At 49.5% G+C, this 26,559-nt stretch overlaps 1 protein-coding gene across 1 annotated transcript in view; it reads right to left on the bottom strand.

Annotated features, from left to right (window-relative positions):
• Positions 1-16,610: 16,610 nt before the first annotated feature.
• The window catches only part of LOC144686232 (acidic phospholipase A2 PA-3-like), a 26,568-nt gene continuing 16,619 nt past the window's right edge, over positions 16,611-26,559 (bottom strand). The window contains exons 4-5 of the mRNA XM_078551323.1: positions 17,916-18,037; positions 16,611-16,792 (exon numbers count right to left, since the gene is read on the bottom strand). Of these exons, the coding sequence (XP_078407449.1) occupies positions 16,665-16,792; positions 17,916-18,037 (250 nt within the window). The 3' untranslated portion in view covers positions 16,611-16,664. The remainder of the gene's footprint in view (positions 16,793-17,915; positions 18,038-26,559) is intronic.

Here is a 26,559-nt window from a genome sequence, read left to right as displayed (position 1 = left end):
TAGAGGGTGTGTCATGTAAATATGCTTACAAAGTACTTTGATGAGGAAGAGGACCAAAAGGAAGTATTAGTGGTGGTGGATAATGAGAAAGAGGTAGAAATGAAGGATTCTGAAATTGACTTTCCTCTAATTAAATTAGAGAATGAGGAAGTGCTTAAGAATCTAAATGTAACATTGAGTCATCTTCCGGACAAGATTCAAATTGATTTGGAAAAGCTATTGCAGCCACATAAAGCTATTTGTGGGAATAAACTGGGGGAAATCAAATTTGGCTATGCATGGTGTCAATGTGGGAGATTCAGTTTCAACAAGTCAACAAGCTTATAGATTAATTCCAGTAACATTAGCTCAAGTACAAAAAGAAAATGAATTTATGCTTCAGAGTAACATCGTAGAGTCTAGTTGCAGTAACTGGAGTTCACCCATTGCGAAAGCACTGAAACCGGATGGAACACAAAGACTGAGTGTGGATTATCGAAAAGTGAATGCAGTAACAAAAGCTGATTCATATCCTATTCCACAGTTGGAAGATTGCAGTAAGAAAGTGGGACAAACAGAGTTTATCACAAAGATTGACTTGTTGCAAGGATATTGACAAGAACTGTTATCAGGGAGAGATATCAGCTTTTGCCATACCAGATGGATTATATCAGTTTAAAGACATGCCATTTGGTTTGAAGAATGCACCAGCAACACCTCGAAGACTGACAAACAAACTAACTTCAGGACTGAGCAATTGTGCTGTTTATCTTGACGACTTGGTAGTTTTCAGTTGAATGTGGGAGGGGCATTTCTAACATCTGAAAGAACTGTTTGATCAACTGCAAGAAGCTAATTTGGTGGGGAGCTTGGCTAAGAGTGAGTTTTCAAAAGCACAAGTTACATATTTAGGCCACACAGTTGGACATGGTCAAGTGGCTCCACAGGGAGCGGAGGTAAAAGCCATTGTTCATTTCCCAGTGCCTATAACACAACAGGAAGTTCTGAAATTTCTAGGCATGAGTGGATTTTACTGGAAGTTTGTATCAGATTTTAGCCACGCGATTGCTCCATTGACTGAACTACTAAAAAAGAACAAGAAATTTCAATGCAGGAGTGTCAGAGGCATTTGATAATTTGAAAACTGTATTGACTTCAACACTAGTTTTGGCAGCACCTAATTATGATGCAAGAGATGTGGGTATTGGAGTAGGATTAGTAAGTTTGCAGATGACACAAAGATTGGCCGGGTGGTTAACAGTGAGGTTGAGTGTCTTGGGCTACAGGAAGATATAGACGGGATAGTCAAATGGGCAGATAAGTGGCAGATGGAATTTAACCCTGAAAAGTGTGAGGTGATACACTTTGGAAGGACTAATTTGACAAGGAAGTATTTAATGAACGGCATGACACTAGGAAGTTCTGAGGAACAAAGGGACCTTGGCGTGTGTGTCCGTAGATCTCTGAAGGCGGAGGGGCGTGTTAGTGGGGTGGTGAAGAAGGCATATGGGACACATGCCTTTATCAATCGAGGCATAGATTACAAAAGTAGGGAGGTCATGTTGGAGCTGTATAGAACCTTGGTGAGGCCACAGCTGGAGTACTGTGTGCAGTTCTGGTCGCCACATTATAGGAAGGATGTGATTGCACTGGAGGGGGTGCAGAGGAGATTCACCAGGATTTTGCCTGGGATGAAACATTTAAGTTATGAAGCGAGGTTGGATATACTTGGGTTGTTTTCATTGGAGCAGAGAGACTGAGGGGCGACCTGATCGAGGTGTACAAGATTACGAGGGGCATGGACAGGGTGGATAGGGAGCAGCTGTTCCCCTTAGTTGAAAGGTCAGTCACAAGGGGGCATAAGTTCAAGGTGAGGGGCAGGAGGTTTAGGGGGGATGTGGGGAAAAACCTTTTTACTCAGAGGGTGGTGACAGTCTGGAATGCGCTGCATGGGAGGGTGGTGGAGGTGGGTTGCCTCACATCCTTTAAAAAGTACCTGGATGAGCACTTGGCACGTCAGAACATTCAAGGCAATGGGCCAAGTGCTGGTAAATGGGATTAGGTAGGTAGGTCAGGTGTTTCCCATGTGTTGGTGCAGACTCGATGGGCCGAAGGGCCTCTTCTACACTGTGTGATTCTGTGATTCTGTTGTGTTGTTACAAGAAGATGAAACAGGAATTGAAAAACTGGTAGGATATTTTTCACAGAAGTTGAATGTACATCAGGAAACATACTCATCCATCAGAGACTCTAGGTCTGGTGTTAACGTTGCAGGATTTTGAGGTTTATACTGCAAGCAATTCTTCAGAACCAATTATTTTTTCAGGCCACAATTCTATAAAATTTCTGGAAAGGTTTTGAAACCATAATGTCAGACTGCTCAGATGGAGCTTATTACTGCAAATGTTTAAATTGCAGATTGTACATGTGGCTGGATAATAAAATCTAATTGCAGATGCGTCATTAAGAGTTTAAAGGTCAAAGGAAATTGGGCATTTGAAACATGGACAATGGGCTGGAACGACCTCTATTGGTACTAATGCCTTGTGTATATTGTCATGATAATGCATATCCCTGGAAGTGTAATGGTTTTGTGGATATAGATAAGTATAGTAAGTCATGCGAAATGGGTTGAGAAAATGAAACTGTCTTTTAGAATTATGACAGTTCATTTTTCCATAAGGATGGAGGTGTAGAGAAAAATATCATTTATTCCAATATTACCGTGGGATGCTGTGGAGCAGGATTGTGGGGGCTGTGTGTATGTGTGTGTGTGTGTGTGTATGTATGAGTGTGTGTGCATGTGTGTGTGACTAATTTAACTAAACTGAAGACTGTCAGTCTACAAGGTTTAAATGGTTAAAGGGTAGGGTAAAAGTAGGCATTTTTGTAGTGGAGATGAGTAAGCTAAGATGGGATACCAGTAGATACAGCATGAATCAGAATTTGTATTAGGAGATAAATGAGGAGTTGAATTTTTAGCTGTTGAATTTCAAAGAGAAAAAAGGAAGTTTTACAACTGGAAAAGATTATAAATGAATAAAGCAGTTATTAAGTTTATTTTTCCCAAAAGCAGTGGCTGTAAAGGCAGCATGAAAAATGTTTATATTCTAGGACAGGTAACTTCCAAAGAAAGTTAAGAATAATGGGTTAGTCATAGAGTCATAGAGGTCTACAGCACAGAAAAAGGCCCTTCAGCCCATCGAGTCTGCACCAGTCAAGCAAGTACCTAACTATTCTAATCCCATTTTCCAGCACTAGGCCTATAGCCTTGTTTGCCATGGCATCGCAAGTGCACATCCAAATACTTCTTAAATGTTATGGGGGTTTCTGCCTCTACCACCCTTTCAGGCAGTGAGTTCCAGATTCCCACCACCCTCTGGGTGAAAAAATTCTTCCTCACACCCCCTCTCAACCTCCTGCCCCTTACCTTAAACCTATGCTCCCTGGTTATTGATCCCTCCACCAAGGGGAAAAGTTTCTATCTATCTATCTATCTATCTATCTATCTATCTATCTATCTATCTATCTATCTATCTATCTATCTATCTATCTATCTATCTATCTATCTATCTATCTATCTATCTATCTATCTATCTATCTATCTATCTATCTATCTATCTATCTATCTATCTATCTATCTATCTATCTATCTATCTATCTATCTATCTATCTATCTATCTATCTATCTATCTATCTATCTATCTATCTATCTATCTATCTATCTATCTATCTATCTATCTATCTATCTATCTATCTATCTATCTATCTATCTATCTATCTATCTATCTATCTATCTATCTATCTATCTATCTATCTATCTATCTATCTATCTATCTATCTATCTATCTATCTATCTATCTATCTATCTATCTATCTATCTATCTATCTATCTATCTATCTATCTATCTATCTATCTATCTATCTATCTATCTATCTATCTATCTATCTATCTATCTATCTATCTATCTATCTATCTATCTATCTATCTATCTATCTATCTATCTATCTATCTATCTATCTATCTATCTATCTATCTATCTATCTATCTATCTATCTATCTATCTATCTATCTATCTATCTATCTATCTATCTATCTATCTCTCTCTTTCTCTCTCTCTATCTATCTATCTACCATCCCACCAATTTTCATGTCATCTGAGAACTTTGTAATCAACCCTCCTACATTCAAGTCTAAATCGTTTATATATACTACAAACAGCAAGGGACCCAACACTGATCCCTGTGCAACCCCACTGGACATAGGCATCCAGTCACAAAAACACCCTTCGGCCATTACCCTCTGCTTCTTGCTACTAAACCAATTCTGGATCCAATTTGTCAAATTGCCTTGGATCCCATGGGCTCTTACCTTTGTTATCAACCTCCCATGTGGGACCTTATCAAAAGCCTTGCTGAAGTCCAAGTAGTCTACATCAAATGCATTGCCCTCATCTACACACCTGGTCACCTCTTCAAAAAATTCAGTCAAATTGGTCAGACATGACCTCCCCTTAACCAAACCATGCTGACTGTCCTTGATTAATCCCTGCCTCTCCAAGTGTAGATTAATTCTGTCCCTCAGAATTGCTTCCAATAGTTTCCCCACCACTGAGGTTAGACTGACTGGCCTATAGTTCCCTGGTTTACCCCTTCCTCCCTTCTTGAATAATGGTATCACACTGACTGTCCTCCAGTCCTCTGGCACCTCTCCTGTGGCCAGAGAGGTATTGAAAATTATTGCCAGCGCCCCTGCTATCTCCTCCCTTGCCTCACTCAAGAGCCTGAGAGACATTTCATCCAGGCCTGGAGATTTATCTACTTTTAAGCCTGCCAGACCACTTAGAACCTCCTCCCTTTCTATGCTAATTTCTTTAATTATATCACAGTCCTTCTGCCTGATTTCCATACCCATTTCGTCCCTCTCACTTGTGAACACCAACACAAAGTATTCATTTAGAACCCTACCTACATCTTCCGGCTCCACACACAAATTACCACTCTGGTCCTTAATGGGCCCTACTCTTTCCCTAGTTATTCTCTTACTCTTAATGTACTTGCAAAATAACTTTGGATTTTCCTTTATTTTACCTGCCAATGTTTTTTCATGTCCCCTTTTTGCTCTCCTAATTTCCTTTTTAAGATCCCCCCTACACATTCTATACTCCTCCAGGGCTTCTGCTGTTTTGAACCCTCGGTATCTGCCCTAAGCCTCCCTTTTTCTCTTTATCCAATCCTGTATATCCCTCGACATCCAGAGTTCCCTGGATTTGTTGGTCCCACCCTTTGTCTATGCTGGAAGATTTTGGCCCTGTACTCTCCCTATTTCCTTCTTGAATGAGTCTCACTGCTCTGACGCAGATTTACCTAAAAGTAGCTGCTCCCAGTCCACACTGGTCAAATCATATCTGATCTTATTAAAATCGGCCTTCCCCCAATTTAGAATTCTAATTTCTGGCCCATCCTAGTCCTTTTCCATAACAACCTTGAAACTAACGGAGTTATGATCACTATCTGCAAAATGCTCCCCCACTGATACCACTTGCCAAGCTTCATTCCTTAAAACTAAGTCGAGGACCGCCCCCTCTCTTGTGGGACCTTCTACGTACTGGCTTAAAAAGCTCTCCTGGATGCATTTTAAGAATTCCGCTCCCTCTAAACCTATCACACTATGATTAACCCAGTTAATGTTGGGGAAGTTGAAATCCCCCAGATGAAAGATTTAAAGATGAAAGGGAAAATACATATTTAAGGAAAGGTTGAAAGCTGTATGATTGTGTGGCCATGTGATCTTGAAGAGTGAGCTGTGGGAGGAGAAACCTGTGAAGTAAGCAGCCTCTGGCCACCCCAGAGAAGTGTTTGTTTGTTCCAGAAAGCAAAGTTTTGTTACAAGCCTTAGATTACCATTCTCTAGTGAGAGGGAGAGGGAAGCCTGTGAAATATCACCCCTCTAGCAAGTGTGTGCCTTGTGGTAATATTACTGGATTTTTTAATAGATTAAGAATCTATAGGGACTACTGCTTGGAAAAGGATGTTTATTCCTGAAACAAAAACAAAAATAGCTGGAAAAACTCAGCAGGTCTGACAGCATCTATGGAGAGGAACACAGTTAACGTTTCGAGTCTGTTTGACTCTTCATCAGAACTGAAGAGAAATAGAAATGTGGTGAAATATAAACTGTTTAAGGTGGGAGAGACAGGTGGAGCTGGATAGAGGGCCAGTGATAGGTGGAGGCAAAGGAGAGATTGCCAAAGATGTCATAGACAAAGGGACAAAGGGGTGTTGAGGGTGGTGATATTAGCTAAGGAATGTGCTAATGGGGACATTAAGGGTAGAAAGCAGGACGAGCAAGGTACAGATAGCCCTAGTGGGGGTGGGGTGAAGGGAAGGGATCGAAATAGGCTAAAAGGTGGAGATAAAACAATGGATGGAAATACATTTAAAAATAATAATAGAAATAGCTGGGAAAAGAAAAATATGTTAAAAAAAAAGTATATAATTATTAGAAAAAGGGGGATTGGAAAGGGGGTGAAGTTAGAGGAGAGAGTTCATGATCTGAAGTTGTTGAACTCAATATTCAGCCCGGAAGGCTGTAAAGTGCCTAGTCGGAAGATGAGGTGCTGTTCCTCCAGTTTGCGTTGAGCTTCACTGGAACAATGCAGCAGGCCAAGGATGGACGTGTAGGCATGAGAGCAGGGTGGGGTGTTGAAATGGCAAGCGACAGGGAGGTCTGGGTCATGCTTGCGGACAGACCGAAGGTGTTCTGCAAAGCAGTCACCCAGTTTGCGTTTGGTCTCTCCAATGTAGAGGAAACCGCATTGGGAGCAGCGAATGCAGTAGACTAAATTGAGGGAAGTGCAAGTGAAATGCTGCTTCACTTGAAAGGAGTGTTTGGGCCCTTGGACGGTGAGGAGAGGGGAAGTAAAGGGGCAGCTTCTACGGTTGCATGGGAAGATGCCGTGGGAGGGAGTTGAGGTGTACGGGGAGATGATGGAGTGGACCAGGGTGTCCCAGAGGGAATGATCCCTATGGAATGCCGCCAGGGTGGGTGAAGGGAAGATGTGTTTGGTGGTGGCATCATGCTGGAGTTGGCGGAAATGGCGGAGGATGATCCTTTGAATGTAGAGGCTGGTGGGGTGATAAGTGTGGACAAGGGGGACCCTATCACAGTTCTGGGAGGGAGAGGGAGGTGTGAGGGCGGATGCGTGGGCGATGAGCGCTATCTTAGTGTTTATTCCTGAGCCTAGCGAAGTAGAAATGTTTTGGGAAATATTATAAAGACTAAATTTAACTGTGTAACTGTAATCTTGTGTATTTAAGCTTTCTTTTCTTTTGTTAATAAATGTTTTAATTTAAAATTTAAAATCTCAAAGTGGTAGCGGAATCTTTATTTCTGACTTCAGTACACATACCTTCTCGTAATAAATACAAATTTCAAATTGTTGTGATAGCTTGGCCAAGATTCCCTTTGGGATTTGGTCAGACCGGTAATTACCACCTGCCATGTCATAACACAGGTGACACCCTCCCTCCCTCTTCCCACTGCCCCCCCAGACTCTAGCATAATGTCTGCATTCACACCATATTTCTACCCATCAGTTACATTAGGTTTCAGCTCCAGAAATGTGATTTGGATTCATTTTGTTTCTTTTATCTTTGATTATCTCAGTTGCCATTTATGATTTTTTTTAATCTTCATTAAATCTCGGGTGGTGGTCATTTCTGGAATGGCGGCGATACATTCACCAGCGCCAGTTGGGAACATGACATCGTAAAAATGAAGGGCGGGAGTGGGCCATTCAGCCCCTCGAGCCTGCCCTGTCATTCTGTAAGATCGTGGTTGATCAGATTGTGGTCTCAGCTCCACTTTCCTGCCTTTCCCCCATAAACCCTGACTCCCCTGAAAATGACCCATTTATCCTGACTCTCTGTTTCCTGTTAGCTAGCCAACCCTTTATCAATGCTGAGTTATTACCCCCCACCCCCCCCCCACAGCAATGAACTTTGACCTTGCGCAGTAACCTTTTACACGGCACTTTATTGAAAGCCTTTTGATAATCCAAGTACACTACATCTACTGGCTCCCCTATATCCAGCTTGCTTCTTAAATCCTCAAAGAACTCTAATAACTTTGTCAAACACAATTTCCTTTCACAAACCACGCTGACTCTGCTTGATTTTAATATGATTTTCTAAATGTCCTGTTACTTCTTCTTTAATAATGAATTCTAGAATTTTCCCAATGAAGGATGCTAGACTAACTGAGTTGTACTTTCCTGCTTTCTATCTCCCTCCTTTCTTGAATAGAAGAGATACATTTGCAGTTTTCTAATCTGCTGGGACTGTTCCAGAATGTAGGCAATTTTAAAACCAATCCCTCCACTCTCTCTGCAGCCAATTCTTTTAAGACCTTAGGATGCAGACCATCTGGTCCAGGGGAGCCTTCAGCCTTTAGCCTCATTAGTTTTCCTAGTACTTTCTCTCCAGTGATCTTACTTGTTTTAAGTTCCCCCCTCGCTTTTGCCCGCTGTTTTTCTACAATTCTCGGGATGCTTTCCGTGTTTACTGCTGTGAAGACGGATACAAAATTTGTTCAAAGCCTCTGCCGTTTCCTTGTTTCCGATTATTATTCCCCAGTCTCCAGAATTTCCCAGCTCTGTTGGAGTCAGGCATCATGGCGGCTGGGGGGAATAGCCAATATGGCGAGAAGGAATCTTCTGACCTGCCATTGATCTTTGCAGCATTGTACATCTTTTCTTTCAATTTGATTCCATCCTTAACTTCCTTATTTAGCCACAGATGGTGCATCTTTCTCATAGAGTCTTCCTTTCTCAGTGGAATATATCTTTGTTGAGAGTTATGAAATATCTCCTTAAACGTCTGTCACTGCTTCTCTACCGTCTTACCTTTGAGCCTATTTCCCCAGTCCACTTTAGCCAACTCTATTTTCATTCTTTTGTAATTGCCTTTATTTAAGTTTGAGACACTAATTTCAGACTCAAGTTTCTCACCCTCAAACTGAATTTGAAATTCTCATGTTATGACCATTCTTCCTTAGAGGATCCTTTACTATGATGTCACTAATCCTGTCTCTTTACATTTTACCAGGTCTAAAACAGCCAGCTTCCTGGTTGGTTCCAGAATGTATTGTTCTAAGAAACTGTCCTTAATGCACTCTATGAACTCATCCTCAAGGCTACCTTTGTCAATTTGATCTGTCTAATCTATTTGAAGGTTAAAATCACCCACAATTATTGCATCATCTTTCATACCTTCTTATTTCTTGACGTATATGTCCTAAAATGTAGCCACTGTCAGGGGGCCTTTCCTTTGCTATTTCTTATCTGCACTCAAACTGATTCTATATTCTAGGATTCTATGATCCTCTGAACCAAGATCATTTCTCATTACTGTACTTATCTCATCCTTTATTAACAGAGCTCCCCACCACCTTTCCCTTTCTTTCCATCCTTCTGAAATGCCAAAAACTCTTGAATATTCAGTTCTCAGCCTTTTTCCCCTTGCAACTTCAATATTCTTGGTCTCATTGTGCTAAGTCAAAATATTTACTGGAGTTTGCTAATGTAAGGAAAGGGTTAATTTATTGAGAAACAGTTTATTGTGGTTCAAGTTGCCACAAGGTTCAATAAAAGAAAACAAGACCATGAGACATTGCATCACTTACTGTGATGATGTGCACTGTGCCTCATTAGCATATCACGGTTAGAATTAACCCTTTTTACTACAGCAACCGTGGGCAGAATTCTCAGCTCGGCGAGCGGGGGGCGGGGCCTGCTCGCCAACGATTAAAATGATGCACGATGAGGTCGGGCATGTATCCCAATGGCATCGCAACATTTCACTTGGCGGGTGAGCGTTGGCGATGGCCGTGCACCCGCCGATATGTCAACGGCCAATAAAGGCCATTAAGGAATCAATTAAAGTTGTTAAGAAAGCTGCCCGACCAGCCTGAAGGTTGTTGGGCAGGTGAAGAGCCCAGGCGGCCTTTGCATTTTTCATGGAACCTCATCCACGGGCGGGAGGAGGTTTCATGAAGGGTTTAAAAATTCAATAAAAACTATTTTTAAAATTCATTGACATGTCCCAGCTCATGTGACACTGTCACACGAGGAGACGTGTTTTAAAAGTTTTAAATTTCTTTATTTATTTAAGTTTAAAACTTAAAACTGATATCCCCGAGGTACCTCTGTGCCTCAGGGAGGTTTCTGTGCTCTTTCACGCGCATGCACAGGCCCCGAATCGGGGAATCCTCCCCCCAGCCCGCACAGGGAGCGTCACGCTGGGCTGGCATTAGTTGCCCCACCCACGTAAAATGGTGGCGTGGACCCGATTGGGGGCACCAATCAGGTCCACGCCTGCTCCTGCACAACCTCCCCCCCCACCGAAGAGGGGAGAATTCTCCCCCATGTCTCTGTGATAACTATCAGATCATATTCCTTCATTTCTATTTGTGCTTTCAATTTATCCATCTTGTTACAATTGCTGCATTCAGATAGAGCCTTGAATTCTGTCCTTTTACTATTTTTCCTACTCTGGCCTTATTTGCTGGTGCACTCTTATGTTTATACACTCTGCCCCTTCCTGTCACACTCTCTTTATCACCTGGATCATTACACTGCATGATTGCCATGTCCTTTCTTGCTGACCTTATACATCTTCCCTCACGTGATCCCTCCCCACCCACCCATCTCCCTCCCACCTGCCCACCTGCCCACCACCCCAACCCCAACCGCACTATTGATTTTGTTTAAAGCCTTCTCTACTGCCCTCGCCAGAACACAGGCCTCAGCACAGTTCAGGTGTAGACTGAACCAATGGTACAGCTCCCACTGTCCCCAGTACTGGTGCCAGTGCCCAGGAATCAAAACCCATTCCTCCCACACCAGATGGCATTTAACTTTCTAACCTTATTTACCCAATGCCAATTTACGTGTGGCTCAGGTATTCATCCAGAGATTATTATATTTGTGATTCTGCTTTTTAATTCAACCCCTGGCTGTTCATACTCCCTTACCAGCAACTCCTTCCTAGTCCTATCTATTCATTGGCACCTACATGGAGCAGAACAATGAGGTCCTCATGCTTTCACTGCAAGTTTCTCTCCTGTTCTGAGGAGATGTCCATTACCCTGGCACCGAGCAGACAACACAGCCTTCAGGACTCCTGGGTTTGGTTGCAGAGAACAGTTCTAACCCCTACCACCATTGTAATTCTATTTTTACTTCCCCAACTTGAATGCCGCCCCCCACCCCCCCCCCGCCCCCACCGTACTACATTTCCATGCAAGGTCGCTCATCCATTCTGCATTCACCACTCCCGTCCACATCAGCTTCAAGGACCACGAACCTGTTAAACAATTATAAAGGCTGAGACTCCTCCATTACTATCTTCTGGATCCTTATACCTGCTACACCTACAGGCACACGCTCCCGAGCCTTACCATGGACCAGATCAGGAGATCCTATCCTGAGGGGTGTGACTACCACCTGGAACAAAATGCCCAGGTAACATTCTCCCTCCCTCACTCATCACAGTGTCTGATACTGAAGCTCCAGATCATTAACTCTGAGCCGAGGCTCCTCGAGCTGCTGAGAATTACTGCAGATGTGACTGCTGTGGATGACATTGGTGCCCATCAGATCCCACATTCTGTAGCTGCAACACATCACCTGCCCTGCCATCTTTATTATGTTTAATTTAACTAATTAGCTTTTTAAGTTTAGAGTTATCACTCAATGATAATTTGTAGTTATATTAAGTAGCTAAGTTATAAATTTAATACTGTATTTATATATCCCTGGTCCTAGTTTAGACTGGTGCTCTAGCTCAGAAAGAACAAAAAAATGTCAAACTCACCAACAATTCACCCAGCTATTCACTAATCAATGCCTCTGGACCTTAGCTCCTGCTGCCTCTCATTCCCTCAATCAGAACACACCTTGTTTTGTAAAAAAACTCAAACAATTCTCTTCCCTCATTGCACCAAATTCCCTCACTCACCAGATCCCTGAGTTAAGTTTTCCAGGGAAATGGCAGTGGACTTATTTCATGACCCACTAGAGAGGAACTTGGAGAGGGAAGGGAAAGATCCAGTTGTACATGGGTGCCAATGACATAGGCTGGACAAAGAAAGTGGACCTCCTAAGTGGATTTGAGACAAACTGGTGTGACCACATCAGAGGGCAGTTGAGTCAAGCATCTTAGTGTGGGACTGGAGTCACATATAGGCCCTGAGTAGGTAAGGATGGCAGGTTTCCTTCCCCAGGGGGCATTAGGGAATCAGTTGGGTTTTTACAACTTGGCGTTTATTGTACGGAGTATAAAAGTAGGGAAGTCTTGCTACAACTGTGCAGGAAATTGTTAAGACTGTGTCTGGAGCCCTGTGTACAGTTTTATTTTTGTTTTATACTTTCACAGGATGTGGGCTTCACTGGCTAGTCCAGCATTTATTGCCCATCCCTAGTTGCCCTTGAGAAGGTGGTGGTGAGCTGCCTTCTTGAACCACTGCAGTCCCTGTGGTGTAGGTACACCCACAGTGCTGTTAGGGATTTTGACCCAGCGACAGTGAAGGAACGGTGATATATTTCCCAGTCAGAATGGCCTCTTTATTTAAGGAGGGATATACTTGCATTGGAAGCAGTTCAGATAAGGTTCACTAGACTGATTCCTGGGATGAAAAGGTTTGTCTTATGAGCAGGTTGGCCCTACACTCATTGGAGTTTAGAAGAATGAGAGGTGATGTTATTGAAATATTTCAGATAGTGAGAGGCTGCTTCCACTTGTGGTGGAATCTAGAACTAGGGGATACAGTTTACAAATCAGGCATCTCCCATTTAAGGTGGAGTTCAGGAGGAATTTCTTCTCTCAGACGGTTATTAGTTGATGGAATTCTCTACCCTAGGGAGCAGTGGAGGCTGGGACCATTCAGCATATTCAAGATTGAGGTCGGCAGATTTTTGACAGACAAGGGAGCCAAGGATGAAGGGGGACAGACAGAAGAATGGAATCGGGACCACAATCTGGCCAGCCACGATCTTGTGAAGTAGTGGAGTGGGTTCGCTGGCCCATTGCTGCTCCTATTTCTTATCATTTTGTGACAATCCGACAGTTTCATTGTCCCTTTTACTGAGAGCGGCTTTTTATTTCCTGATTGTTTTCAACTTCGCAACCTGCCCTCTATTCTCTGGATTATTAGCCTCCACACAAAACAACTACTTCATGGGACAGATGCTGCATTTGCCTCTGAACTCGAGGACAACCTAAAGCCCTCTGACCCTGTGACCTTTGACAGGGAGTGTTAATGGGGCATTGGACCAGAGAGCACAGTTAGAGGTCAGACATCACATCCTCAACCCATATTCAGCCAAAGTTCACTCAGAATCACGGGAAGCATTTTCAGTTCCATGAATGGGTCACATTGTATAAACTATATCTGTGTTCCTGTAATATTGATCAATGTTTTGAAGATGATTAAAGGATTCGATAGTGTTGATGGAGAGAGACTATTTCCTCTTGTGGGGAGAGTCCAGGACAAGGGGGCAGAGCCTTCAGATTCGAGCCAGGCCGTTCAGGGTGATGTCAGGAATCACTTCCTCACACACAGGGCAGTGGGAATCTGAAACTCCCTCCCCAGAAAATACTGTAAATTCTCTGAGTCAATTGAAAATGTCCAGACTGAGATTGCTAAACTGAGATTACATCATCTCTGAAGAAGAGTAATACGGACTCGAAACATTAACTCTGTTTCTCTCTCCACAGGCACTGTCAGACCTGCTGAGCTTTTCTAGCATTTTCTGTTTTTATTCAGATTTCCAGCATCGGCAGTATTTTGTTTTTATTTAGTCCTACACTTTTGGTGGGTAAACGAATCACAAGGTATGGAGCAAAGACAGGGAAATGAGTTGAGATACATCAGCAATGATCTAACTGAATGCTGCAACAGCTTGGAAGGGCTGAATGGCCTCCCCCTGTTCCTGAGGAACAGGCTTCAGGGGCTGAATGGCCTCCTCCTGTTCCTGAATGACAGGCTCGTGGGGCTGAATGGCCTCCCCCTGTTCCTGAGGAACAGGCTTCAGGGGCTGAATGGCCTCCTCTTGTTCCTGAATGACAGACTCGTGGGGCTGAATGGCCTCCTCCTGTTCCCAAGATCCTATGATCAGGTATAGGAACTGAGCTGACCTTTCCCCCCACTTCTTTGGTCCTGAGGTCAACTGAGATGCCCCAAGCTGCTCCCACCCTCAGTCCAGCTGAATCGGCAGATGGAAAGTTCCAGATTGTACAGAGCAGTGGGAAGTTGCCCCTCAGTCACAGCTACCCAGATAGACTCACAGAGGCTCCCTGTCCGAGATTCATCCCAGAAGAAGCTTTACTCAATGTGTGGGTGTGATCAGGAGTCTGAAGTGACAGGGACTGAACGCTCAATAAACTCTATCCAGCCAGGGAGGAACCTCAGGCAGTGTAAAGCAGGAAAGAGGTTCTCATGGTCTCACATGCTTTTAATTGTGTAATGTAATTTCTAAAGACAATCAGCCTGATCAGTAATGTGCAGAGACAGAGCAGACACACATGACACCGATTTTTACATTAACAAAAGGACTGGATTAGAAAAGACAATGTTCAACATTTACAGAGTTTAAATCCTACTCCGGAACGAGAAAACAAGCTTACTACAGTGAAACAAGAACTTTGAGTATATGGGGAGAGGGTGGGTAGGTGGGATTGAGGGATATGGGGAGAGGGTGGGTAGGTGGGATTGAGGGATATGGGGAGAGGGTGGGTAGGTGGGATTGAGGGATATGGGGAGAGGGTGGGTAGGTGGGATTGAGGGATATGGGGAGAGGGTGGGTAGGTGGGATTGAGGGATACGGGGAGAGGGTGGGTAGGTGGGATTGAGGGATATGGGGAGAGGGTGGGTAGGTGGGATTGAGGGATACGGGGAGAGGGTGGGTAGGTGGGATTGAGGGATATGGGGAGAGGGTGGGAAGGTGGGATTGAGGGATACGGGGAGAGGGTGGGTAGGTGGGATTGAGGGATACGGGGAGAGGGTGGGTAGGTGGGATTGAGGGATACGGGGAGAGGGTGGGTAGGTGGGATTGAGGGATATGGGGAGAGGGTGGGTTGGTGGGATTGAGGGAATTAGAGAGAGGGTGGGTAGGTGGGATTGAGGGATATGGGGAGAAGGTGGGTAGGTGGGATTGAGGGATACGGGGAGAGGGTGGGTAGGTGGGATTGAGGGATATGGGGAGAGGGTGGGTAGGTGGGATTGAGGGATACGGGGAGAGGGTGGGTAGGTGGGATTGAGGGATATGGGGAGAGGGTGGGTAGGTGGGATTGAGGGATACGGGGAGAGGGTGGGTAGGTGGGATTGAGGGATATGGGGAGAGGGTGGGAAGGTGGGATTGAGGGATACGGGGAGAGGGTGGGTAGGTGGGATTGAGGGATACGGGGAGAGGGTGGGTAGGTGGGATTGAGGGATACGGGGAGAGGGTGGGTAGGTGGGATTGAGGGATACGGGGAGAGGGTGGGTAGGTGGGATTGAGGGATACGGGGAGAGGGTGGGTAGGTGGGATTGAGGGATACGGGGAGAGGGTGGGTAGGTGGGATTGAGGGATACGGGGAGAGGGTGGGAAGGTGGGATTGAGGGATACGGGGAGAGGGTGGGTAGGTGGGATTGAGGGATACGGGGAGAGGGTGGGTAGGTGGGATTGAGGGATACGGGGAGAGGGTGGGTAGGTGGGATTGAGGGATACGGGGAGAGGGTGGGTAGGTGGGATTGAGGGATACGGGGAGAGGGTGGGTAGGTGGGATTGAGGGATACGGGGAGAGGGTGGGTAGGTGGGATAGAGGGATACGGGGAGAGGGTGGGTAGGTGGGATTGAGGGATATGGGGAGAAGGTGGGTAGGTGGGATTGAGGGATATGGGGAGAGGGTGAGTAGGTGGGATTAAGGGATATGGGGAGAGGGTGGGTAGGTGGGATTGAGGGATATGGGGAGAGGGTGGGTAGGTGGGATTGAGGGATATGGGGTGAGGGTGGGTAGGTGGGTTTGAGGGATATGGGGAGAGGGTGGGTAGGTGGGTTTGAGGGATATGGGGAGAGGGTGGGTAGGTGGGATTGAGGGATATGGGGAGAGGGTGGTTAGGTGGGGTTGAGGGATATGGGGAGAGGGTGGGCAGGTGGGATTGAGGGATATGGGGAGAGGGTGGGTAGGTGGGATTGAGGGATATAGGGAGAGGGTGGGTAGGTAGGATTGAGGGATATGGGGTGAGGGTGGGTAGGTGGGTTTGAGGGATATGGGGAGAGGGTGGGTAAGGTGGGTTTGAGGGATATGGGGTGAGGGTGGGTAGGTGGGTTTGAGGGATATGGGGAGAGGGTGGGTAAGGTGGGTTTGAGGGATATGGGGGGAGGGTGGGTGGATGGGATTGAGGGATATGGGGAGAGGGTGGGTAGGTGGGGTTGAGGGATATGGGGAGAGGGTGGGTGGGTGGGATTGAGGGCTATGGGGAGAGGGTGAGTAGTGGGACTGAGGGATATGGGGAGAGGGTGGGTAGGTGGGGTTGAGGGATATGGGAAGAGGGTGGGGATTTTGTGAATTTCCACTGTGTCTCCATTGCTGAGACTTGCCCCCAGGGTGATGAATGGTTTGGGTGACCGTACGCTGTCCGCTCAGGATTTGCACATCTGAGCTTTATCGATGCCCTTCAGACCAGGGTCGTATTTAGATTTGGAAAAACAGTCCACCAGATTTTTATCACATTTGCAAATCGCACGGCCAGAGGTATCCTTGGGATCAGCTGGTGAGAGAATCAGGTGACATGGTAACGATTCTGACAACGATCAGGAGAAGCTTCATTCATTCCTTTGTTAGGTCTAAACTATCCCAACGCTCTCCTGGGCAGACTTCAACATTCAACCCTTCATAAATGTCAGTTCATCCAAAACCCTGCGGCTTGTATCCCAACATCCACCCAGAGGGAGGGTTGAGTCCCATTCTGGGTCCCACACTTTAGGAAGGACGTCAAGGCCTTGGAGAGGGTGCGGAGGAGATTTACCAGGTTGGGAGCAGGGATGAGGGACTTCAGTTAATGTGAAGAGACTGGAGAAGCTGGGATTGTTCTCCTTAGAGCAGAGAAGGTTAAGGGGGAGATTTAATCGAGGTGTTCAAAATCTTGAGGGGTTTAGACAGAGTGAATAAGGAGAAACTGTTTCCAGTGGTAGGAGAGTCAGTAACCAGAGGGACACAGAGTGAAGAGGATTGGGAAAAGATCCAGAGGGAGAGATGTGGAATTTTCCACTGGGAGTTGTTGTGATCTGGAAGGCGCTGCCTGAAAGGGCGGTGGAAGCAGATTCAATAGGAACTTTCGAAAGGGAATTGGATAAATAGTTGACGGGAGAAAGTTGGAGGGCCGATGAGGAATGAGCAAGTGGAGTGGGACTAATTGAGTAGCTCTTTCATAAAGGCATGATGGGCCGAATGGTCTCCTCCTCTTCTGAAAAATCCTGATTCCATGAAGTGCGATTGGAACAGAGAAGGACAAGGGGGATTGGGGAGGGTCTAGGAATAGTGAGGATTGGTCCACATGTTAATGAATTGGTTGACGGTTCTGAATGGGTGAACGATGAGGTAAGTTTGAGGGGATGTTAACATGCAGAGAGTTCAGGTAATGTTTCACTGTAACCGGCTGCTCAGGGAGATGCTGGAACATCATTCACAAGTAAATTGCAGAAGAGTTCCCAAAGGCAGAACATTAAAGTTCATAGGGAAAGGGCAGAGAGATGGGTTCGGGATGGCGAGATCAGGTTTGATGAGTTAGTCGAGCCAGGATGGGCAGAATGTCCTCCTGTCCCGTGATAAGATACTCTGAGTGCCCTGTGTCCATCACCCATTGAGCTACCACTTTGCTGGCATTCACTTACTACACACGAGGGAAGGTCCTGGGGCACAGCTCCATGCGTAGTGAGTCCAGTACGAGTACTCATACCAGAGACACAATCCTTCCGAATCAATCTTCCCATAACAAACATCATGCTGCTTTACAACACCTGCAGGAAGGGGCAGAGAGGAACAGTCAGCAAACGCACGGTGAGGAAGGCTAAAGAAACTGTCAGTCACAGGGAACATCAGACAACACAAGGGGAGCAGGAATCATCAGAGGGTCAGTACTGAGGGAGTGCTGCACTGTCGGAGGGTCAGTACTGAGGGAGTGCTGCACTGTCGGAGGGTCAGTACTGAGGGAGTGCTGCACTGTCGGAGGGTCAGTACTGAGGGAGTGCTGCACTGTCGGAGGGTCAGTACTGAGGGAGTGCTGCACTGTCGGAGGGTCAGTACTGAGGGAGTACTGCACTGTCAGAGGGTCAGTACTGAGGGAGTGCTGCACTGTCAGAGGGTCAGTATTGAGGGAGTGCTGCACTGTCAGAGGGTCAGTACTGAGGGAGTGCTGCACTGTCAGAGGGTCAGTACTGAGGGAGTGCTGCACTGTCAGAGGGTCAGTACTGAGTGAGCACAGCACTGTAAGAGGGTCAGTACTGAGGGAGTACTGCACGGTCGGAGGGTTAGTACTGAGGGAGTGCTGCACTGTCAGAGGGTCAGTACTGAGGGAGTGCTGCACTGTCAGAGGGTCAGTACTGAGGGAGTGCTGCACTGTCAGAGGGTCAGTGCTGAGGGAGTGCTGCACTGTCAGAGGGTCAGTAGAGGGAGTGCTGCACTGTCAGAGGGTCAGTGCTGAGGGAGTGCGGCACTGTCAGAGGGTCAGTGCTGAGGGAGTGCTGCACTGTCAGAGGGTCAGTACTGAGGGAGTGCTGCACTGTCAGGGATGTTGTCTTTCAGTTGAGTGAATGGTGTGAGTTCTCTTGCTGCTTTTGAGGTGTAGGTGACAGATCCCTGGGACTATTTCAATGAGGAGTAGCAGAGATCTCCCCATTCTCTGGGCCAACATTTGTCCTTCAACCAACATCAAAGAAATAAATTTTCTGATTAGTGCTTTGTTGCTGTTTGTGGGATCTTGCTTTGCACAAATCAGTTTCCAATAGTTCAAAAAGAACTTCAGTCCATGTGAATTACATTTGGAAACCAACCAGGAGCCTCGAAGCAGCTACATAATCTACCCAACACTGCCCCAATGTGGACAGCACCCATACTGCAGGATCTTCAATATTTCCAGATGCAGGACAGGACCCCAGGGGAAGGGTCCAGTCCCACAGGTCTGGACACTGGGGAGTTGGCTGCAGGGCCAGTGTCCAAACCATTGCAGAGCTGGGCGTTTGCTTCCGCAATCCCGGCCGGTGTCAACACTCATCATTTCACACTTGAGCAGGTCGGGCATGTATCAGCCCATCGAGCGAAAAACTCTGCCCCCTCCCCTTGTCTCTCTCACACTCTCTCTCTCACACACACACTCTCTCTGTCACACTCTCTCTCTCACACTCTAACACACACACTGTTACTCTCACACTCTCTCTCTCTCTCTCTCACACACACACACTCTCTCTCACACACTCTGTCTCTCACACACACTCTCTCTCTGTCACACTCTCTCTCTCACACTCTAACACACACACTGTTACTCTCACACTCTCTCTCTCTCACACTCTCTCTCTCACACACACACTCTCTCTCTCACACACTCTCTCTCTCACACACTCTGTCTCTCACACACTCTGTCTCTCACACACTCTGTCTCTCACACACACTCTCTCTCTGTCACACTCTCCCTCTCACACACACACTCTCTCTGTCACACTCTCTCTCTCACACTCTAACACACACACTGTTACTCTCACACTCTCTCTCTCTCTCTCTCACACACACACACTCTCTCTCTGTCACACTCTCCCTCTCACACACACACTCTCTCTGTCACACTCTCTCTCTCACACTCTAACACACACACTGTTACTCTCACACTCTCTCTCTCTCTCTCTCACACACACACACTCTCTCTCTGTCACACTCTCCCTCTCACACACACACTCTCTCTGTCACACTCTCTCTCTCACACTCTAACACACACACTGTTACTCTCACACTCTCTCTCTCTCTCTCACACACACACTCTCTCTGTCACACTCTCTCTCTCACACTCTAACACACACACTGTTACTCTCACACTCTCTCTCTCTCACAGACACACACTCTCTCTCTCTCACACTCTCTCTCTCACACACACACTCTCTCTGTCACACTCTCTCTCCCACACTCTAACACACACACTGTTACTCTCACACTCACTCTCTTTCACACTCTCACACTCTCTCTCTCACACACTCTCTCTCACACTCTCTCACACACACACACTCTCTCTCACACACAGAGTCTCTCTCACACATTCTCTCTCACACTATCTCTCACACTCTCAGACACACGCTGTCTCTATCACACTCTCTCACTCTCTCTCACACTCTCTCACACGCACACTCTCTCTCTCACACACTCTCTAACACTCTCACTCTCTCTCACACTCTGTCTCTCTCACACACCCTCTCTCTCTCACACACACTGTCTCTCACACACTCTCTCTCTCTCACACTCACTCTCTCTCTCACACACACTCTCTTTCTCACAACCTCTGTCACACACATACACTCACCCACTCTCTGTCTCACACATACACTCTCTCTCACACTCTCTCACTCTCTCTCATGCTCTCTCACTCTCTCTCACGCTCTCTCAAACTCTCTCTCACACTCTCTCTCAATCACACACTCTTTCACGCATAGTGAGTGGGCACGGAGGGTGGGCACAGTGAGTGGGATCAGTGAGTAGGCACAGTGAGTGGGCACGGTGAGTGGGCACGGTGGGTGGGCAGAGTGAGTGGGCACAGTGAGTGGGCACGGTGGGTGGCCACAGTGAGTGGGATCAGTGAGAGGGCACGGTGAGTGGGCATGGTGAGCGGGCACAGTGAGTGGGCACAGTGAGTGGGATCAGTGAGAGGGCACGGTGAGTGGGCACAGTGAGTGGGATCAGTGAGTGGGATCAGTGAGTGGGCATGGTGAGCGGGCACGGTGAGTGGGCACGGTGAGTGGGCACAGTGAGTGGGCACAGTGTGTGGGCACGGTGGGTGGCCACAGTGAGTGGGATCAGTGAGAGGGCACAGTGAGTGGGCAGAGTGAGTGGGCATGGTGAGTGGGCACTGTGGGTGGGCACAGTGAGTGGGCACGGTGGGTGGGCAGAGTGAGTGGGCATGGTGAGTGGGCACTGTGGGTGGGCACAGTGAGTGGGATCAGTGAGTGGGCATGGTGAGCGGGCACGGTGAGTGGGCACGGTGAGTGGGCACAGTGAGTGGGCACAGTGTGTGGGCACGGTGTGTGGGCACGGTGAGTGGGCATGGTGAGTGGGCACGGTGAGTGGGATCAGTGAGTGGGCACGGTGAGTGGGCACGGTGGGTGGGCACAGTGAGTGGGATCAGTGAGTGGGCACGGTGAGTGGGCACGGTGGGTGGGCACGGTGAGTGGGATCAGTGAGTGGGCACAGTGAGTGGGCACAGTGAGCGGGCACAGTGAGTGGGATCAGTGAGTGGGCATGGTGAGTGGGCATGGTGAGCGGGCACAGTGAGTGGGCACAGTGAGTGGGCACGGTGAGTGGGCACAGTGAATGGGCACAGTGAGTGGGCACAGTGAGTGTGCACAGTGAGTGGGAACGGTGAGTGGGCACGGTGAGTGGGCACGGTGAGTGGGCACAGTGAGTAGGCACAGTGAGTAGGCATGGTGAGTGGGCACAGTGAGTGGGCACAGTGAGTGGGGACGGTGAGTGGGCATGGTGGGTGGGCACAGTGAGTGGGATCAGTGAGTGGGCACGGTGAGTGGGCACGGTGGGTGGGCACGGTGAGTGGGATCAGTGAGTGGGCACAGTGAGTGGGCACAGTGAGCGGGCACAGTGAGTGGGATCAGTGAGTGGGCATGGTGAGTGGGCATGGTGAGCGGGCACAGTGAGTGGGCACAGTGAGTGGGCACGGTGAGTGGGCACAGTGAATGGGCACAGTGAGTGGGCACAGTGAGTGTGCACAGTGAGTGGGAACGGTGAGTGGGCACGGTGAGTGGGCACGGTGAGTGGGCACAGTGAGTGGGCACAGTGAGTGGGCATGGTGAGTGGGCACAGTGAGTGGGCACAGTGAGTGGGCACGGTGAGTGGGCACGGTGGGTGGGCACAGTGAGCGGACACAGTGAGTGGGCACGGTGAGTGGGCACGGTGGGTGGGCACAGTGAGTGGGATCAGTGAGTGGGCACGGTGAACGGGCACGGTGAGTGGGATCAGTGAGTGGGCATCGTGAGTGGGCACGGTGAGTGGGCATGGTGGGTGGGCACAGTGAGTGGGATCAGTGAGTGGGCACAGTGAGTGGGCACGGTGGGTGGGAACAGTGAGTGGGATCAGTGAGTGGGCACAGTGAGCGGGCACAGTGAGTGGGATCAGTGAGTGGGCACAGTGAGTGGGCATGGTGAGCGGGCACGGTGAGTGGGCACGGTGAGCGGGCACAGTGAGTGGGCACGGTGATTGGGCACAGTGAGTGGGAGCAGTGAGTGGGCATGGTGAACGGGCACAGTGAGTGGGCACAGTGAGTGGGCACGGTGAGCAGGCACTGTGAATGGGCACAGTGAGCAGGCACAGTGAGTGGGCACAGTGAGTGTGCACAGTGAGTGGGCACGGTGAGTGGGCACAGTGAGTGGGCATGGTGAGAGGGCACAGTGAATAGGCACAGTGAGTGGGCATGGTGAGTGGGCACAGTGAGTGGGCACAGTGAGTGGGCACAGTGAGTGGGCACGGTGAGTGGGCACGGTGGGTGGGCACGATGAGCGGACACAGTGAGTGGGCACGGTGAGTGGGCACGGTGAGTGGGCACAGTGAGTGGGCACGGTGACTGGGTACGATGAGTGGGCACGGTGAGCGGGCACAGTGAGTGGGCACGGTGAGTGGGCACAGTGAGTGGGCACAATGAACGGGCATGGTGAGTGGGCACAGTGAGTGGGCACAATGAATGGGCACGGTGAGCGGACACAGTGAGTGGGCACGGTGAGTGGGCACGGTGAGTGGGCACAGTGGGTGGGCACGGTGAGCGGACACAGTGAGTGGGCACGGTGAGCGGGCACGGTGAGCAGGCACTGTGAGTGGGCATCGTGAGTGGGCATGGTGAGTGGACATGGTGGGTGGGCACAGTGAGTGGGATCAGTGAGTGGGCACAGTGAGTGGGCACAGTGAGTGGGATCAGTGAGTGGGCACGGTGACTGGGCACGGTGAGTGGGCACGATGAGTGGGCACGGTGAGTGGACACGGTGAGTGGACACGGTGAGCGGGCACGGTGAGCGGGCATGTTTAGCGGGCATGGTGTGTGGGCACAGTGAGTGGGCACGGTGAGTGGACACGGTGAGTGGGCACGGTGAGTGGGCATGATGAGTGGGCACGGTGAGCGGGCACGGTGAGCGGGCACTGTGAGTGGGCACAGTGAGTGGACATGGTGAGTGGACACGGTGAGTGGGCACAGTGAGTGGGTACGGTGAGTGGGCACGGTGAGTGGGCACGGTGAGTGGACACAGTGAGTTGGCACGGTGAGTGGATACGGTAAGCGGGCACGGTGAGGGGACACGGTGAGTGGGCACGGTGAGCGGGCTCAGTGAGTGGGCTCAGTGAGTGGGCACGGTGAGTGGACACGGTGAGTGGGCTCAGTGAGTGGGCATGGTGAGTGGACACAGTGAGTGGGCACGGTGAGCGGACACGGTGAGTGGGCACGGTGAGTGGGATCAGTGAGTGGGCACGGTGAGCGGACACGGCGAGCGGACACAGTGAGTGGGCACGGTGAGTGGGTACGGTGAGTGGACACGATGAGCGGACACGGTGAGTGGGCACGGTGAGTGGACACGGTGAACGGACACGGTGAGTGGGCACGGTGAGTGGGCACGGTGAGTGGGCACAGTGAGTGGGCACGGTGATTGGCCATGGTGAACGGGCACGGTGAGTGGGCACGGTGAGTCGACACGGTGAGTGGGCACGGTGAGAGGGCACAGTGAGTGGGCACAGTGAGTGGGATCAGTAAGTGGGCACAGTGAGTGGGCACGGTGAGTGGGCACAGTGAGTGGGCACGGTGGGTGGGCACGGTGAGTGGGATCAGTGAGTGGGCACAGTGAGTGGGCACAGTGAGTGGGATCAGTGAGTGGGCATGGTGAGTGGACACGATGAGCGGACACGTTGAGCGGGCACGGTGAGTGGGCGCAGTGAGTGGGCACAGTGAGTGGGCACAGTGAGTGGACACTATGAGCGGGCACGGTAAGTGGACATGGTGAGTGGGCACAGTGAGTGGGCACGGTGAGTGGGTACAGTGAGTGGGCACAGTGAGTGGGCACAGTGAGTGGGCACGGTGAGTGGACACGGTGAGTGGGTACAGTGAGTGCGCACGGTGAGTGGGCTCGGTGAGCGGGCACAGTGAGTGGGCACGGTGAGTGGACACGGTGAGTGGGCACGGTGAGTGGACACGGTGAGCGGGCACAGTGAGTGGGCAGGGTGAGTTGGCACGGTGAGTGGGCACATTGAGTGGGCACGGTGAGTGGGCACGGTGAGTTGACACAGTGAGTGGGCACAGTGAGTGGGCACAGTGAGTGGGCACGGTGAGTGGGCACGGTGAGTGGGCACAGTGAGCGAGCACGGTGAGCGGGCACGGTGAGTGGACACGGTGAGTGGGCACAGTGAGCGAGCACGGTGAGCGGGCACGGTGAGTGGGCACGGTGAGTGGGCACAGTGAGCGAGCACGGTGAGCGGGCACGGTGAGTGGGCACAGTGAGTGGGCATAGTGAGTGGGCACAGTGAGTGGGCACAGTGAGTGGGCACAGTGGGTGGGCACAGTGAGTGGGCACAGTGGGCACCGTGAGTCGGCACGGTGAGTGGGCACAGTGAGTGGGCAAGGTAAGCGGGCACAGTTGGTGGGCACAGTGAGTGGGTACAGTGGGCGGGTGTGCTCAGGAAGGGTGAGTACCGTGTGGGCGTGGGTCAGTGTGGTGAAGTGTTAAGGTCTGGCCATCCCCCTGTGGTGCTCAGGGGTGTTAGAGTCTGAGCGCCAACTGTCCATCACGCCGGAGCTGACCAAGGGGGTGAGTCCTAGCTGCAGGGACTGAGTGTCTTGCGGCTCGAGGGCCACGACTCGGATGTGCCCTGCGAGGTGTTCCTCAGCTGGGGTTGGCCAGGCTGCAATGGGGCTGCAGGTAGAGAGTGGACTCATCAATGCTCCTCTGTCCGTTCAGGAGAAGAGGAGTCATCACCAGGCAGAGAGGCCAAGTACAGGTGGAGGCCCCATCCAACCTGCTGCTGCTCTCCCGGTTTGAGCAGGACGCCCTGGATCTCGAGAGCCGGCACGTTCCCCGGGTAACCGGGCGTGGAGAGGTGGGGGTGCCAGACGAAGGTAAGAGTACAGGGCCCAGAGGTGAGAGTTTCACATTGTGTAACCATTCTAGTGTAACCTCCTCATTGATATGAGCCTAGAACCTGGAGTCCCCATTGATCATTGGAAGACGATGGCACCATGATGCAGATCTCCATTGTCTCACCAGGGTGCCTGGCACAGTGACAGTGTGATGACTGTAACTAATGACATGTCCTTCTTCTCCCTTAGATTCTCCAGCGGGCACTCGCTCTCTGGACCCCAAAGACCCACCCCTCACACCGGAGGACCACCAGGCTTCACTTGCACCTGCGCCACACCCACTGTCTGAACCAGGCACCAGCGCAGATACCAGCACCTCAGTGGGCATTAGATCATTGGCTAGTATCTCAGTGCACATTGGATAGGATACTTCACACTCGCTGGAGGTGTAGGCGGAGGCAGAGAGTGCCCAGGGCCCCGGCAGTCAGAGGGCTGCTGGAGACCAGGACGATGATCAGTCAAAGGCTGATGATGAGCCTCTGGAGTCGTCCATTAGGCAGCAGGTGCTGGATGTCCAGGGGGATGTGCGGGAGGATCTGGTGGAGATCCATGAGGGTCTGCGTGCCGTGGTCTCTGTTGTGGAGGAGTCCATGTGGAGTGTGAGCAATACGATGACCCTCATGGCCGAGCACACTGCCTCCTCCATTGAGAGAATAACGACTCTCATGGAGAGGCAGCTCCAGGGACAGAATCAGGGGTTCCTGGGGTTGTGCTCGGACCTGCAGCCCTCACACAGGCAATGACCTCAGGTGGTCAGTGTCAGTGTGGGAGATGGATGAGGCACCCAGTATCCCAGCCAGGTGCCCGTCTATCAATGGTGAGCAGGGAGGTCCAGAGCGACCTCACATTGGCACACGAGCTGCCTGTTGTCTCTGTGGCTCCTCTCCGGGCGCTCTGGATAATGGCAGCAGCTCCTCCACCCCTCTGCCAGTGACCGTGGCATCTGATGAGGCTGCGGTGACTGGGGAGACGCCAGCCATGGTGCTGGGCACTCCCTCCCAGGCTCCATACGAGCTCTGAAGGAGAGTCATACGGACTCGAAACGTTAACTCTGTTTCTCTCTCCACAGATGCTGTCAGACCTGCTGAGTTTTTCCAGCATTTTCTGTTTTTGACCCTTGCAAAAAGCCGGAGGCTTAGAAATTGAGGGTCACTGTGACCTTC

This window comes from Cetorhinus maximus, chromosome 11 (assembly GCF_964194155.1).
Source record: "Cetorhinus maximus chromosome 11, sCetMax3.hap1.1, whole genome shotgun sequence".
NCBI lineage: Eukaryota > Metazoa > Chordata > Chondrichthyes > Lamniformes > Cetorhinidae > Cetorhinus > Cetorhinus maximus.
This window is presented reverse-complemented; position numbering and strand designations above follow the sequence as displayed.